General features: G+C 41.3%; 1 protein-coding gene across 1 annotated transcript in view; it reads left to right on the top strand.

The window, feature by feature from the left end:
• Nucleotides 1–9,715, top strand: part of LOC126255961 (uncharacterized) — an 85,044-nt gene extending 75,329 nt beyond the window's left edge. The window contains exon 6 of the mRNA XM_049955443.1: nucleotides 9,348–9,715. Within this exon, the coding sequence (XP_049811400.1) occupies nucleotides 9,348–9,474 (127 nt within the window). The 3' untranslated portion in view covers nucleotides 9,475–9,715. The remainder of the gene's footprint in view (nucleotides 1–9,347) is intronic.
• The last annotated feature ends 7,958 nt before the right edge of the window (nucleotides 9,716–17,673 follow it).

The raw sequence follows: 17,673 nt of genomic DNA, 5'->3' as shown, positions 1-17,673 counted from the left end.
AGAGAAAGACCCATGTCATTGCAGCGAATAGTTATCAAATGTGGAGGTAAACTTTTTTCCTGCCAACTGAACATCGTGTATTCAGCCTCTTGAGCAAGGAATGATACGATCTTTTAAATTGAATCACCGAAAGAAGCTTCTGTTCCCGTCATATCACCGAAGTTAAGCGCTGTCGTGCTTGGCTAACTCTTGGATGGGTGACCGTCTGGGTCCGCCGAGTGCTGTTGGCAAGCGGGGCACACTCGGCCCTTGCGAGGCCAATAATTGAGGAGCTACTTGCCTGAGAAGTAGCGACACCGGTCACGAAAACTGACAACGGCCGTGAGAGCGATATGCTGAACACATGTCCCTCCGTATTCACATCCGGTGACGCGTAAGGTTCAAATGGTTCAAATGGATCTGACCACTATGGGACTTAACTTCTGAGGTCATCAGTCCCCTAGAACTTAGAACTACTTAAACCTAACTAGCCTAAGGACATCACACACATCCATGCCCGAGGCAGGATTCGAACCTGCGACCGTAGCGTGACGCATAAGGTTGAGGATGACACGGCGGCCGGTCGTTACCATTGGGCATGTTCGGACGGTGCTTGTTTGTTTGAAAGAAGCTTCTACTTGCGAAAATGGACAACGTCACATCCTTGTATGACCTAGCGAAGTCTGTGACCATAGGTGACGCTGTAAGCTGAATTAAAAGTGCGTGGGATGAAGTGGAAAACGAAACAATTAGAAAATGCTTCATTAATTCTGGTTTTCGAAGCCTTACTTTGTTTGTTGACGATATTACGGTTTACTGCTTCTCCTCCTGTCCTACATCAACACCTATTCAATGACAGTTGACGCTTCAGAGACGGGAGATTCGCAACAAAAGAAAGATTTTAAGTTTTGAACAGATAAAACATTGTGTTGATTTAACCGTATTCATCGCAATTTTAGCGAACAGAACTATGCTTTAATGGCACCATTCTATATTTTAAACCACCGGTTATGTTCTTGGGTCTCATATGTGATGAAAGATGTACATGACTATCATATTTGCAGAACTATAAAGTACGAGATCTTGTAACTTTAGACATTTTAAAGAGTTAACGTTAATTTATCCATTTTGCAGGTTGTTGACCTCTGTGGCTGATTCATATTACTTTAAGAAAAACAGCAAGCAGAAACTTTTATAAGCATTTTTATTCACACCAATTCGCCTTTCGGGCTTGCACGCATCTTCGATTGGCGTGATACAGATTTAAATCTTGTTAGTAATCTTTAAAAACATCATCTGCAGTTTGGATGCTGCTCCTGCCTTTCTACTCTGCTTGTTGTTGCTCCTATTTTCCGCATTTATGATCATGGCACAAACACATTTTTCCTTGGTGGTGCACGAAAACAGCGCAACATTCGTCAAGTTGCCGGCTCATCTGGTCTGCATGTAATCGGTAAAATGTTACGTTCACGAACTACACTGTTAGCCATTAAAGTTGCAACATCGGGAAGGATATTGTTTATTGTGCGTGTACGTTAAAGTAGGTATGCATGTTTAAATCTGTAGGTGATGTGGGAATACACAAGGGTGCAAAATTTAGTTCACAGAGGTGTCCACCCGGCAGTCACAATGGCTGTGGCCAAGCTGTGGACATCGAGTCGAGCTGTGTTTGGACGACAGACACGGGCAGTCATTCCACGTTGCTCAAGCTCCACGAGAGACGCCGTGGCGCATATGTCACAGCACGTGACACTACGGGTCTTACGAGCGCCAGCAGCCGGCTCCGGCGGGGAGCGAGTAACTACACTGAAACACCAAAGAAACTGGTATTCAAATACAGAGATATGTAAACAGGCCGGATACATAGCTGCGGTCAGCAGTGCCTATACAAGACAACAAGTACCTAGTGCCCTTGTTAGATTGGCTGCTGCTGTTACCATGACAGGTTATCAAGATTTACATCTTGCGTTTGAATGTGATGTTATAATCGGCGAAAGAGCGATGGGACACAGTATCTCCGAGGTAGCAATGAAATAGGGATTTTCCCGTACGACCATTTCACGAGTGTACCGTGAATATCAGCAATCCTGTAAAACATCAAATCTTCGCCATCGCTGCGGCCGGAAAAAGATCCTGCAAGAACGGGACCAATGACGACTGAAGAGAATCGTTCAACGTGACAGAAGAGCAACCCTTCCACAAATTGCTGCAGATTTCAATGCTGGCCATCAACAAGTGTCAGCGTGCGAACCATTCAACGAAACATTATCGATATGGGCTTTCAGAGCCGAAGGCCCACTCGTGTACCCTTGATGACTGCACGATACCAAGCTTTACGCGTCGCCTGGGCCCGTCAACACCGACATTAGACTGTTGATGACTGGAAACGTGTTGCCTGATCTGACGAGTCTCGTTTCAAATTGTATCAAGCGGATGGGTATGGACGTGTACGGGAATGGAGAAAACCTCATGAATCCGTGGAACCTAGATGTCAGCAGGGGACAGTTCAAGTTGGTGGAAGCTCTGTGAAGGTGTGGAGCGTGTGCAGTTGGAGTGATATGGGACCTCTGATACGTCTAGATACGACTCTGACAGGTGACACGTACGTAAGCATCCTGTCTGATCACCTGCATCCATTCATGTGTATTGCGCATTCCGACGGACTTGGGCAATTCCAGCAGACAATGGGACACTCCACAAGTCCGGCATTGTTACAGGATGGCTCCAGGAACACTCTTCTGAGTTTAACACTTGTGCTAGCCATCAAACTCCCCAGATATGAACATCATAGAGCATATGTGCGATGCCTTGCAACGTGCCGTTCAGATCTCCAGCCCCCCTCCCCCATGTCGCGACGTATTTACTTCGGTGCGCTGCCTTGCCCTTCGTCGGGTGAGTCCCAATGTGCGCCTGGCCTAGGTCAAAACAGCAAGGGCAAAAGCGGTCTTGCGTTATCTTTTTGAAATATAACGTCATAGAGACCTTCTAAGTATGACACAACCACCGGCATTAACAAGTCAGAAATGTAACCGCTGTTGCTGGGCGCTTTCTGTCGGCGCGCCTCGCTCAGCCCCACATCAAGGGAAGCGGTAACGGTGACCGCCCTACTGCTAATCTGTGGTGTTCCAGATGTCGTTGTCGCGAACAATCCCAGTTCAAATGGTTCAAATGGCTCTGAGCACTATGGGACTTAACATCTATGGTCATCAGTCCCCTAGAACTTAGAACTACTTAAACCTAACTAACCTAAGGACAGCACACAACACCCAGTCATCACAAGCCCAGTTCCTGACTCAGTTTACATGATGTGGCTATACGCTCCTGTACAGCTGGGTGAACACTACATCTGTCCTCTCGGGCGCTAGCCGCGTGAGGCTCTTGAGATCCTGCATGGTGTTGAATATGGCCCTCCTGAACCTTTCGAATCCTTTTTCACGTGGCAGTCGTGCGATCGCGACCATGCGAGCAGCAGTATTGCGAAACTATAAACTGCAGCCTCTGTAGGCCAAAACTGTACCGATGATAAATTATGACCCGTGCTGGTAGAGTTTATTCTTGCACGAGGCGTAACACTGCATTCTCGCAAACAATCAACATTCAAATGCGATTTATCGCTGGGAAAGTGGAATGCTGATGGCGTTACTGCTATCTACGTTGTGCGGTTGTGCTGCATGCTGAGCACTGGCGTATCCTAGTATGCCAATTATACTTTTGTTACATGCCGCCGTGTTGGTGTTGCAATTTTAATTGCCAGCCTTGTATTTTATATTCTTATTCAAATAACCTTTATTTCTAAAAGAAACTGAAAAGAAAACGGTCCAATATTTTGTGAAATGATTTGTCTAAAAGCAAGAAATAAAATAGTGAAACTTCTTTATTTAAATGTGTGAATCTGTACTTAAATTGCTGAATGACTGAGAAGATGAAACTTCTACATTATTTGATTCTGAAACAGCTGAGTAAAACTGAACGTAATGAGCCTACATTCTCTTTACTTTTTTTTTATCATGTCAACACTGACCCACAATATTCTAGTGCAATGCAATTTGACTGCTCAAAAAAAATTACAACCTAACTTCAAATAATTAATTCAAAAGAATCGCCCTGACTAAAAAGAAATCTTAACAATAATCTATACATTTCATTAAGCACTTACCTCACAAAAATCTTCATAACGCGTGCTGCAATACAGCGAGCGTCAATACTGCCAGCTAAATAAAAGATTCTAACTACTAAAGCCACTAACTACTAATAGGCATGTGGTTAGCAAAGGAAGGATTTTGTTGCAAACCGAATAATGTATTTTTTTACCTTAATAATGTGACATCCAGTTCAGACACGAATATAAATGATCATTGACACCTAGTACAAAGGCATATAATCATGAATAATATTCAGTCTCCAAGTCGAACATGTACAGATCGTTAGCCTACGCTAACACTTCAGACATCTACCCTCCATCAATGCTAACTTCTCACATCTAACAACCATCACTGCTGGCTGTTCACCTCCAACTGCCCAACAGTACTTCCATCACTGCTGGCGCCTAACTTCCAACTGCCCAACACTACTGGCGATTAACTTCCAACAACGAGTCCAACCAACCACAGAGTCTGTTACAAAGAAAGCGCATTCAGAGATCCTATGCAAAGTGCTACACAGTGCTACCAACACAGAAGCAGCCCACTTACAATAGGTTAGAGGAACTTTTGATGTGCCTTTGAATGATACTTGAAATCATGAACAACAGCAGAGATGCTCATACTTTAAAGATGTAAAGAGACCGCTGTGTGACATTCCACCAGACAAATACCCTCTAGTACTTGTAACGACGCAGTTATGTCGAGATAATAACACACACTGAAAGTCACTCACTCGTGAAACATAGAAGCAAAGAATAAAGCTTATTTCTGAGATTATTAATCTCAGTTCATAATAGGATCTGGAATATTTCGAAGTATGCTTCACTGTTAAGTAACCGCAACCAGTAACGACATCTGTTTGTAGCATAAGCAACTGTCTGCATAAACATTGTCATTTCTATCTAAGGAATTTACTATTATCGGATAATATTATTTGTATATATGTTGCGTCTGTTCTTTCGGACATGTCCCTCTGAGCGGGCATTGATTGAAATCAGTGGGAAAAGTTGAAAATTTGTGCCGGGCGGAGATTCGAACCTGGACTCCTGCTTACTAGGCAGATGCTCTGGCCACTGAACCATCCAGCCACAACCGTCACTACAACTGCATGCACTACTCTAGCACGCCGCTGCCCCTCTCCATTATCCTCTCTAATCGCAGCGTTTCGCCGATTACCGTGACAGTTCGCTCTTGGTGTACATCTGCGCTGAAGGGATCATTGGCTAGTCTCGCCTTAATTATATACGCGGTGTCTTTTCTTTCGGACATGTCCGGAGACTGTCTGACTGCACAGAAACTATGACACATACAGAAAACAGACACGTCAGTGGATAGAGCTTCCCTCCAAGTTTGTAACTATCATTACAGGTGCTCAATATGGGCACGCTTTGTGAAGCGCTGAATGTCAATACGTACTGTACGCGCAATTCATTGACACGAATTGCCCGGGAAGTCACAACAGCAACACGCTTTGGAGGGCTGTCCACTGGGTTGCCTATTCGCAGACACAAATAATCGAAGCGACAATACCGAGCAGAGAATGTACAACGAAACTTGAAAACAGCGGAGCCTACTCGTGCAATTTGCAATTGTGGCGTTCTCGGGAATAGCAACTTAACTGAAATACAAATCAGTCAGTAATTCTTACATATTACTTAATATTTAGTTCATATTTGACTGAAATTTAGTCCATGTGTAAGAGTTTTAAATGAATGAAAGATCTATTTCAAATGTATGATGCTGTGTATCTCGATATCGATATACTTCAGCTAAGTCGTTGTTCCAGAGAACGACCCAATCATAATAGTTCTACAGACCATTAGTAGGCATCTCTTTATCAGAGGGACATTGATACGTAACAATAAAGTGCAACAAATTCCCACTGGTTCTCTGACAATCATCGCGGCACACATGCATGTTAGTGGGAATCGAAAGCTTAAAATAGGTCTATTATGAACGAAAATATACACTTTGTGCCTAATTGCTTCCATGGCTGAACTCGCTAACACGTGATGTGTTAAACTTCCAAGAAGGATTTTGTAAGATGGACCATGCAATGTATATGTATCTTCTTCCTTCCATTGCCATTTCCTGTCATCACTGTGATGATAAAATTCTGTTTTGTACTGAGACTTGTTATTCTTCATTCTTCCCACGTATGCCTCAGCGATGGAACATAAAGGTAGAGAAAAGTGTTACTTGCTTACTAGCACGCTTCATCGCACACCATACGCTGACTTGCGATGTATAAATGTAGATACAGTACGGTAGCACTCGAGCTAAAGCTGGTCGGTGGGATTTCTGACGGGAAAAGAAATGTTTATCTCAGAATTTTGATAGTTAACAGAAGATACTACATATGACGTTAAGCTTGGGCGTTAACTTGGTATAAATTGGGGGAGTTATCTATGGATATGCACCTTTAATTGTTTATCTTCTACCTTCTGCTTCGTCAATAAACAAACACAGCAGAGTCGTGTCCGTACTTAGGATAATCATCTACACTGAACAGCTTTAAAATCGTAGTAGTTAATTGCAGAAGCATTCGCAACGAAGTGCCTGATTTGAAGCTCTCCTCAAAAGCAGGTGAAGTCACATAATATTAGGTACAGAAAGCTCGTTAAACTTGAAGTTGATGGCTGTGAGATTTGCGGGAAATTTTAAGTGTGCGTCGAAAGGATAGGCTAATGGGTAATGGAGGTGGTGTATTTGTCGCAGTAGACAAGATACTCAAATCCACCGAGATCCACCAAGCTGAATGCGATGTTGTTTGAGCAAGACTCAGTATCAGGAGCGAGCAAAAAATTGTAATTGGGTCGTTTTGTCCACCACCAGACTCACCTCCTGATGTAACTGAAAACTTTAGAGAAAACCTCAGTTCGCTTGTAAGTTCCGCAATAACACTGTAATCATAGGAGGAGACTTTAATCACTCAACAACTGACTGGGAAAATTACACTTTCTTTAGTGTGGACGTGACAAGACAGCCTACGAAACATTACCAAACGCTTACTCTGAGAACTACTTAAAACAACGTAGTTCGGAACCCCTCATGGTGGAAATGTATTAGATCTAATGGCAACGAATAGACCTGACCATTTTGAGGCTGTCCGCATTAAAAGTGGTATCAGTGCCATGAGTCAGCTGTGTCAACGATGTTTGTCAACAATGTTTACCAGAGTACAAAGGGCAACTAAAACAAGTAGAAAGATATTATTTTCAGTAAACTAGATAAAAAAAGCAGTAGTGTCATATCTCAAAGAGGAACTGGAAACTTTGAACACGGGGCAAGAGCATGTAGAGGAACTGTGACTCAAGTTTAAAAAAATAGTTGACCGTGGACTGGGTAATACGTACCGTGTGGAACAGTTCATGAAGAGAGGGACGCCCCGTGGTGTACAGTTGCTGTTAAGAAACCGAGTCTACTGCATAATAGGTGTAAAACAAAGCATATGATATAGATAGGGAGATGATGGTTGGTTGGTTTAAGGGATTAAAGGGACCACACTGCTTCGGTCATCGGTCCCTTTTTCCAAAACTTCAAACACCCATACGGAATAAAAACGAACAATGGACATGACAACAGACGACATAGGACAAGAAAGACGCAGACCGAGACCAGACAAAAGGAATTAAAATCACACAGAGTGTGACAGTGGTTGGCCGACCATAGAGACAAAGAAGGAAAAGCCAACCACCTAAAACATACTAAAAAATAACCCAATCTATAATCGTAGGCCAAAGGCCAGACTCATAACAAACAAATGACAAACACTCAGATTAAGTGATAAAAACCCCCTACCCGAATAAAACGCAAAACTGAGCCTGCCATGGCAGTGTCATCTGTGAAAAGGGCAGGGAGCTTATCAGGCAGCGTAAATGTCTGCCTGAGCACAGCTAAAAGCGGACAGGCCAACAAAATGTGGACCACCGTCAAAGCCGCCCCGCAGCCACGTAGAGGCGGGTCCTCACGGCTCAGTAAATATCTGTGCGTCAGCCGGGTGTGGCCAATGCGGAATGAAACAAGTTCGGATGTCAAGAGACCAAAACGCAAAGCCTTCAATGTCTTCCGTAGCAGTATATTGTCAAATGATCTTTCATAAAACCCAAAGAAATTCTGATCGTATGTAAAGATTGTTAGTGGCACCAAAGTTAGTATCCAGTCACTCGTTGATAAGACATGAACTTAAATTGAGGGTAGCAAAGAAAAAGCTGAAATACTTAACTCCGTCTTCAAGTTTCCCTTTACAAAGGAAAGCCCAGGTAATTCTCGTACCACTGAAAAGATGAGTGAAATGTGTGTTATTGTCTCAGTGGCCTTGGGAAACAGCTGAAATCGTTTAAAGTGAACAGAGGTCCTGAGACCTATTCATAACATTTTAATTGGGATGACTGACGTCCACAACACGGTCTTTCATTCAACGACACCTATAACCAAGCACAAATACACAGGCATTATTTTCTTGCATATCATTGGCGAACTATTCGTCTCGAGGAACATCGATTCACAAACATCTGCGTGCAGTGCGAGAGGAAAAAGATGCAAAACGAGAGAAAAATGATTGTGTCTCATTACACATTTTCTCTAGTGGTTTCCTAGTCACATTGCTTTGTTTCGGTTCAGTCTCTTCCAAAACGTTGCGCCGGCCGGTGTGGTCGTGCGGTTCTAGGCGCTTCAGTCTGGAACCGCGTGACCGCTACGGTCGCAGGTTCGAATCCTGCCACGGGCGTGGATGTATGTGATGTCCTTAGGTTAGTTAGGTTTAAGTAGTTCTAAGTTCTAGGGGACTGATGGCCACAGATGTTAAGTCCCATAGTGCTAGAGCCATTTGAACCATCTTCCAAAACGTTCTGTGAAAATATAGTTACAGTGACACTCGAGCTAATCTGAATGGTGTCTACGTCTTTATTGACTCATCCTCCAGCACTGTTTCAAGCAGGTGTATGAAAAAGATCTTTTTATTTTATTACGACACTATTTCCAAAAATGTATTAAAAATACGATAAGACAAAGCAACTGTTCCATGTGTTTACAGAATAATGCGCAGCGCGTGGTGAAACGAACACGACGGTGCATAAGTTAAGACACTGGATTTGATTTTGGGAGAATTATTACTTTATATGCAATTACTAGATGCCAGTAATAATGGAGATTAATTCATAGTCATAAATAAGATCTTACTTACTGAACTAATGTTCTCTGAATAACATTTCTTTTCATTTCCAGAGTTGGCCGTCCATTTATGTCTGGAAGATGCACATGGTTCAATGAATTATACAAAACTGAGAAATTACCTCGTGTTGGCCGGACAGATAAAAGGCAATACGAGTATAAACATTTTTCAAATTTATAGAACTTTCGCCTCGTTATATTTTTTCCATCTGTAGCTGAACAATGGAATGTAACATTGAAAACAGAATGAAAAACAAAAATCAATATTTTTTGATTACAAAGTATTTTCAATACAAAATGACAGGTTTAGCCATTTGCCCTGCGTAATCTTACTAGACACCGAGTCATTTGACGACTTATAAACTGGGAAGTATTCTGTGCTTCTTGAAATAATAACTGCTAATACTGAAAATAATAAAAATGAAAAAAGAAACATATGTTAAAATTAGATTTACATATCGACAATAAAATTTTCTTGAAGTGGTTATTTTGATACTGCCTTGAAACTAAATGAATCCTACGATTTCTGTTATGTTTAAAGTGAAACAACGTTGACAATCACTCGAAAGAAAAACTTTCATTTTCATCGGCTGCATGAATGGGCCAATAGGAGCTAAAACGAGGATATGTTGGAAGACATGTTTTAATGTATCTTAGGGAATTTGGCAACTAAGAGGGCAGCGCATGTTATGTACGTGGACGTGCTGAAAAGTAATGCCTCCGAATTTCTTATTCCGTTCTTAACATCGATTGAGGAATTACATGTCATGCATATTGCTCTGCTTCGCTTCCGCAAGTTGCAACCCTATTCTGTTAAGGAGCTCCGAACTGTAGCGTGTAACATGGCGATTTTTAACGTAACTATGTCGGTGAGTGAGAAACAGCGTTCTGTAATCGAGTTCCTAACCGCAGAAAACGTACTTTCAATCGAAATCCACAGAAGAGTGAAACGTCTGTGCACGATGATGACTGTATCGACTTCACTAATGTGGGGCGTTGGTTTGTTCGTGCTTGTAATGAAGAAAATGGTGGTGCTAACCTCAACGTGTGTGACAGAACTTGGAATGTTTTCAAAACTTAAAGAACATCTTCAAGGACTTCACATTGATAGTAATGAAGCGGTTCAAGCAGAGGTGAGGTTGTGGCTCCGTCAACAAAGGTAAACATTCTATAGCGACAATATCAACGAACTGGTCTCTTTTTTGGGAGGAATGTGTTCGTCGCCAGCGACTATATTGCGAAACAGATATGTAGACATTAAGAATAAAGATATAGACTGATAATAATTTGTTTTAATTAAGATGCTTTAAGAGTTTTCACATAAAAAATTCGGAAGCATTACTTTTCAGCACTCCCTCGTACAGAGGACAATTGTGGAGGTAGGAGTTAGTGAAAAGGAAGAGTCTGCGGGTCTCTTGTGTTTGGTATGAAACTTACGGAAGATTGCACTGGCAGCCAAACCTCTGAATCGTGGATATTCTACTGTTGAGGAGGAAAATCTGTTCAAACACAAGAAAATGAAACTTCCTGGCAGATGAAAACTGTGTGCTGGACCGACACTCGAACTCGGGACGTTTGCCTTTCGCGGGCAAGTGCTCTACCAACTGAGCTACCCAAGCACGATTCACGCCCCGTCCTCACAACTTTACTTCTGCCAGTACCTCGTCTCCTACCTTCCAAACTTTACAGAAGCTCTCCTGTGCTGTGAGGACGGGGCAGGGGCGTGAGTCGTGCTTGGGTAGCTCAGCTGGTAGAGCACTTGCCCGCGAAAGGCAAAGGTCCCGAGTTCGAGTCTCAGTCCGGCACTCAGTTTTAATCTGCCAGGAAGTTTCATATCAGCGCACACTCCGCTGCAGAGTGAAAATCTCATTCTGAAAACATCCCCCAGGCTGTGGCTAAGCCATGTCTCCGCAATATCCTTTCTTTCAGGAGTGCTAGTTCTGCAAGATGCGCAGGAGAGCTTCTGTAAAGTTTGGAAGGTAGGAGACGAGGTACTGGCAGGAGTAAAGCTGTGAGGACGGGGCGTGAGTCGTGCTTGGGTAGCTCAGTTGGTAAAGTACTTGCCCGCGAAAGGCAAAGGTCCCGATTTCGAGTCTCAGTCCGGCACACAGTTTTAATCTGCCAGGAAGTTTCATATCAGCGCACACTCCGCTGCAGAGTGAAAATCTCATTCTGAAAACATCCCCCAGGCTGTGGCTAAGCCATGTCTCCGCAATATCCTTTCTTTCAGGAGTGCTAGTTCTGCAAGGTGCGCAGGAGAGCTTCTGTAAAGTTTGGAAGGCAGGAGACGAGGTACTGGCAGGAGTAAAGCTGTGAGGACGGGGCGTGAGTCGTGCTTGGGTAGCTCAGTTGGTAAAGTACTTGCCCGCGAAAGGCAAAGGTCCCGATTTCGAGTCTCAGTCCGGCACACAGTTTTAATCTGCCAGGAAGTTTCATATCAGCGCACACTCCGCTGCAGGGTGAAAACCTCATTCTACAAGAAAATGACACCCACCCAGGCGACAGTAATATGTAGTCCATTGGAAACATAGACATCTGTTTATAGGAATGAGTGATGTACCTAAATATTTATGTAGGGGACGGGTGCTGGTAGCGGGCCTCTCTTGTACGGCCTATGTCCATGTACATTATGGCAGAAATAAATGTAACGAATTTTAACGGAGAAGTTGGTTTCCCGTTGAAACATTAAAACACAACCGAGTTTTTGAGATCGAGCATTTAGCTCCAATACAATTTCGTCAGAACAGTTTTCCTTCATTGACCATATAGCAGCGCGTGGCATGGCTCCATCGGTAGAAGTAAACATTCATAATCAAGCTCTATCTTGATGTTAAAGAATTTGCATCGTTGAGATAGACTTCTATCGTTGCACTACAGTATCAGAATTGTGCCTAAGGACAGCATCTTAGCTAGGCCCATTTCTCGCCTCTCAGGAAGATGGGCGTAGGCGAGTCATTACTGGAGGGGTACGAGAGCTGCGTTTTAGAAGGCAGCCATGAATGCGGGGTCGTATCGAGGGCGTGGCGAGATAGACCTCCGATACAGGCGCTGGCACAGGAAGGGGCGCAGAAACAGACTGAAAAAAGACAAGAATGAAAGATGGTTTAAGAATTAACCGGGACATGTGCCTGAGTTTTCCTAGCCGGCGTGTCCCTATCTGATGCCTACGAGAGGAAGCCTTTAAACCTTCCCTTCGGCCCCTGCGACTAATAGCTATACACTGTTCCGACTGTTACGTGGCAACAGTGCGTTTGGTACACACAGCTCCAACCTACACAGCTCGCGTATGTTCAAGAATGAAGTACTGGCTGGCGCTTCGCTACGTTATTGCAGTGGCTAGAAGGGCGACGCGCCGGTGCCGTAACAGATATGGTACGTATTTGATCAAGGCTTTCCGTGTTACCCGATTTCTGTCGACTGAAGGCTGAAACCAGGCGTGAAGGAGGCAAGTGGAAAAGGTTGAGGGTATCACAGGCGTCCACAAGGGTGGAGGACGGGGAAAGAGGGGGCACTTCCTCCCTCAACCACCCCTACACCCACTGAGTTCTTTTTACACAATTCTCGCACACTTCTATATCTGAATGGGTAGCGATCAAAAGTTTTTAATGTCACCCATAAAATTTAGTTCTTATAGTAGGACACGTCTTGAAACTGAACAACTCGTTTATATCAAAATTTGTAATTTTAGAGCTTCATGATGAAGTGCCCAATATGTCGTTACTGGTCATAATAGTTATTGTGATATTTTACCCATAAATAATAAATTCGATAAAGTTTCAATGAAAAAAAGGAGTCGCTTGAATTTACTTTTGGTGCGTATTAAACCTTATGTTGCTGTGCATGCCGAATATTTCTTTAAACTTGGGAAGGAATCAATATCTGGCACCAGTTCCGAGAAAATGGATATTATGCAGCACGTTTACTTCTAATCGCATACGCGAAGGAATGAAATATTCATAATATGCCTGATATCGAAACAAGATTTTGGCAAATAACAACACATAGAGTATTTTGCCATTTGGTTAACATAATGGGACTTCACTTACGGTTGTATATGAGAAACTATTGATTTTTTTCCAAGCCAGTACTGTAATGTTTTAGAAGTCATCAACAGCTATTGAAAAGGGAACTGTCTAGTATAAAAAAAAAAAACATAAAATTTCTTTTCTAATGTTGCTGTAAAACGACAGAATGAGATTTTCTGTAAGCTGTTGATCTGTCTGGTCACCAACTGCTTGGGCCGGATTGGCCGAGCCGTTCTAGGCGCTACAGTCTGGAACCGGGCGACCGCAACGGTTGCAGGTTCGAATCCTGCCTCGGGCATGGATGTGTGTGATGTCCTTAGATTAGTTAGGTTTGATTAGTTCTAAGTTCTAGGCGACTGATGACCTCAGAAGTTAAGTCACATAGTGCTCAGAGCCATTTGAACCATTTTGAACCAACTGCTTGTTTAATAAAACATTGTGTTTCAGGATTCTGTCGCAATAGCTACTACAAGGTGAATTTGTGCAAATTATACTGTGTTTCGGCAAAAGAAGCAAAATTAAACCTATCAACGAAAGAGCTGTAGCTGTTACTCATAGTTTATGATGCTTCTTCAAATGAGAGAAGGTTAACGTTTCAGACAAAAATAAATCGGCAATTCTTTTGCCGATTTTTAATTGTGAACAGCTGGGACTGAAACTTACCAAAGAATTTTCTTTCTACCCTTGACCTGAAAAATATGAAATTGATTCGTAGCAGGTAATGTACCATCTTTTTATTTCTATGTCCGTTCAAAGTGAAGTGAAGAACGTCTTCAGCTTTTATTATTCTTATGATGTGTTAAAGATGAATTATATATATTTATAAGCTATTTTAACCTTAACGAGTTGTCTCATGCAGTTCATAAAGTTCATGCAGTTCATACTTTGTAGCCTTGTTAACCACAGATAAACAGGCATCAAATTTATTTCTATTTCAACAATTCTGCATTTTTGCTGCAGATTGGAACTGACCCACTAAAACTCTTTTACAAATCTGAAGCTGTGAACAAACTGACAGCTTGCAGAACTTTACAAGTTATTCGTCAAAGGCACTTTCACTGATGAATTAAGAGATATTTGCAGTCAGATGATTGACTCCCACACTCTGTGCAGGGATAGGAGTGGAAAGATGGTATGCTATTTTTTGTAATTTTTCGTGTGTCAACGATAACTGTAGTGTAGAAAGAAAATCCTTTAGTAGGTGTCATTCTGTCGGTTTACAGTGACATAAGAGAGGAAATTTCATGTTTTTCATACTAGCAAATTCTCTGTTCACTAGTTGTCGATGACTCTTAAAACATTACAGTACTAATTTGAAAAAAGTAAAATAAAAACAGTAGCTTATGCTACATCACAGTGGATAAAGTTCCGTATGTTAACCATATGACCAAATACTCTCCTATTTGCGTGCTATTATGTGCCAAAATCTCGTTTTGATATTTCGGATGGTTTACGTAGTATGACGGATGTTATGAATATTTCATTCCCGCTCGTGTGCTATCGGAAATGAACATACTACCTAACATCCATTTTCTAGAACCTGTAGGCGTATAATGGTTACCTGCCAAGTTTAAAGAAAAAATCAGAATGTTAGCTACATTTCATCCACGCGAAAGACCATAATAACTTTGACCATAGACGAAATGATGTTTTGATTTGAGTTTGCCTCAATAAATGGCACTACGATACTCAAACCCATGTTTTAGTGCTATTACGCTTGTTAAATCAGCATTCCCGACTCATCAGTAACGCTTCATGTGTTGTTAGATATATGGGGAGCGTAATGAACTACCTGCGGTGCGTTGGAAACACAGTGTCTTACCAAGCGATACCACAAACATCGTCATGATCAGTTTAACGCAAGAGCACTAGCGATGTGTGTAGAGACAAGAGCACGGGGCAATTTGAAATTTTCGTGCGAGGAAAAGACAAGAACATAGGCAAACTTCCGCCTATGATTACCGGTAAATTACTTTACAACCTAGGTAACAATTCCCAGGCTACAGTGTTTACAACACTGACAGGAAAGAATTAAAATGTAGGGTGTCCCAGAAAGATTCATTTTGTTTCATAAGACTATGTCTTCTACATAGGTGAAGCTAGAAACTTGAGATAAATTTTAACTTAAGCATCGAAACTAAAATTTCACCTTGACACCAATTTTAAGTTGACAGTTCAAGTGGTTACCGATAGGTGTCTTCCTGCTACAGCTGCAATGCGAAAATACGCAGCAAATCTCATTTTTCAACAGGGCGGAACACCACCGCGCAGACATCTCCATGTAACTATTTCTTCACAGTGAGCTGCCCTGACGACGTACCAACCGTAAGGGGCCTATGGACATTTTCTTTTTCGTGGGTGTTTGTGAAAGGCTCCGTCTGTGTGCCTCCCCTTCCAAGAACTCGGGGAGAATGGCGACGACATATGGCAACATGCCCGCAAAAGTACTGGACTAGTGTGTCCATCCTCTGGATCTCCGACGGTCGCCCCGTGGAGGGCACGTTGAATATTGGTGACCGGTAAACGACAACTTTGATTCCAGGCATATTTGTGAAAAATACGCTAAGGTTATAAATGCATGCAATATAATTTAACGAAATTAAAAAAAAATTTAAAAAATAGTTACCTTCTTTTAAATTGGTTTTTGTTATTTTATCTTGCTTCTTACTTTCTTTTTCCTTTTTTCTTTCAGTACGTACGAACTTGGTTGTAGAACCTCTTATTTACGTGTGGTAATAAAAATTCATTTAGACAGAATTAAGTACATTTAAAATTACGTGAACTTAGTCAACCCTCTCATGCTGATAAATTCATATTAACTGATTAAGAATATTTAGTTGAGAATTAAATCCTATACATAATTCGTCCTTGGCACACATTTTCTAAATGCAGTGTTTTTTTTTTTAATATTTAGTGAATTCTTTCCCGGCGTTAGCTATGGAACACAAGACTGTCTCTATTAGCAGAAAATGGTTAAATATTGCCAAGCCGACGTTTAATTATCATTGATAAAACACACTTCACTATACATTTAAGTTATTTGAAAGAACCAACAAATTGTTAAATTTCAACGTTAACTATCCGCCTATTAATGCACAAATGTGAAACTAGTAATAAATTCCGTCAGTCTCAGGATCGCTGTAAAAGAAAAACATTTTCTTAATTCACCGCTAATTTTTATCTGTTCCCGATTGACGGGTTTGGTTAATTTTTCTTAGCGGAACAATTTTTTAAATTTGCCGCCGCTGCAAATCGTTTGGGCGCGGCACAGCCCAGCAACATCGCTAAAAATTCTTTAAAGAAATATTATAGATGACATGGGCAAGCTAATTTACATTAGTAATACACACTTTTGATAAATTATAATGTATTTAGACCACAACAATAATTCAACTTACATTAGTTTGTAATTTCTCCTCTAATGGCGGCTAAATCTAGATACAGACAGAAGACGTCTACCCATTCATAAAATGCTACGTCACAGGTTCCTCTCACTCTCAGCTCTCTAGGAAGACGACAAAGAATACACACTACGTGGTGCTTTTTATACTACTGCTGACCATTAACATCTCTTTGTAATCTTACAACATTATTTTCCTCTGTGGCTGAATTTTACATTTTTGTTATCGCAGATATTGACTCATTTCGCAATTACATTATGAGTATAGAAATATTGCAATCATAAATACATCGAGAATATTACTACAGAAAATATTACAATAATAACGAATGTCCTTTACACAAAATTAAATAATATTTTTTGTTAAATAATTACGGTATATACAAATTGCTTCATAGCGGCGTATATGGTACAATTAAATTTTAGTTCATTAATAGCGTGAGTGTTTGCAGCATTTGGCAAAGAGTTTCTATACTTTGATACAATGGTGCCAGTAACGTTCGTTACAATTGTGTATTTTTTTATGGAATGGCTCTTAATTAGTCCCAGGGTTATATACGAGGGCCGTTCAGAAAGTAACCTCCGGTTGATTTAAAAAAATCTAGATACAGACAGATGACGTCTACCCATTCATAAAATGCTACGTCACAGGTTCCTCTCACTCTCAGCTCTCTAGGAAGACGACAAAGAATACACACTACGTGGTGCTTTTTATACTACTGCTGACCATTAACATCTCTTTGTAATCGTACAACATTATTTTCCTCTGTGGCTGAATTTTACATTTTTGTTATCGCAGATATTGACACATTTCGCAATTACATTATGAGTATAGAAATATTACAATCATAAATACATCGAGAATATTACTACAGAAAATATTACAATAACAACGAATGTCCTTTACACAAAATTAAATAATATTTTTGTTAAATAATTACAGTATATACAAATT

Source organism: Schistocerca nitens, chromosome 1 (assembly GCF_023898315.1).
Source record: "Schistocerca nitens isolate TAMUIC-IGC-003100 chromosome 1, iqSchNite1.1, whole genome shotgun sequence".
Classification (NCBI taxonomy): domain Eukaryota; kingdom Metazoa; phylum Arthropoda; class Insecta; order Orthoptera; family Acrididae; genus Schistocerca; species Schistocerca nitens.
Note: the sequence above shows the minus strand (reverse complement) of the source record. Positions and strands in the feature narration are given on the sequence as shown.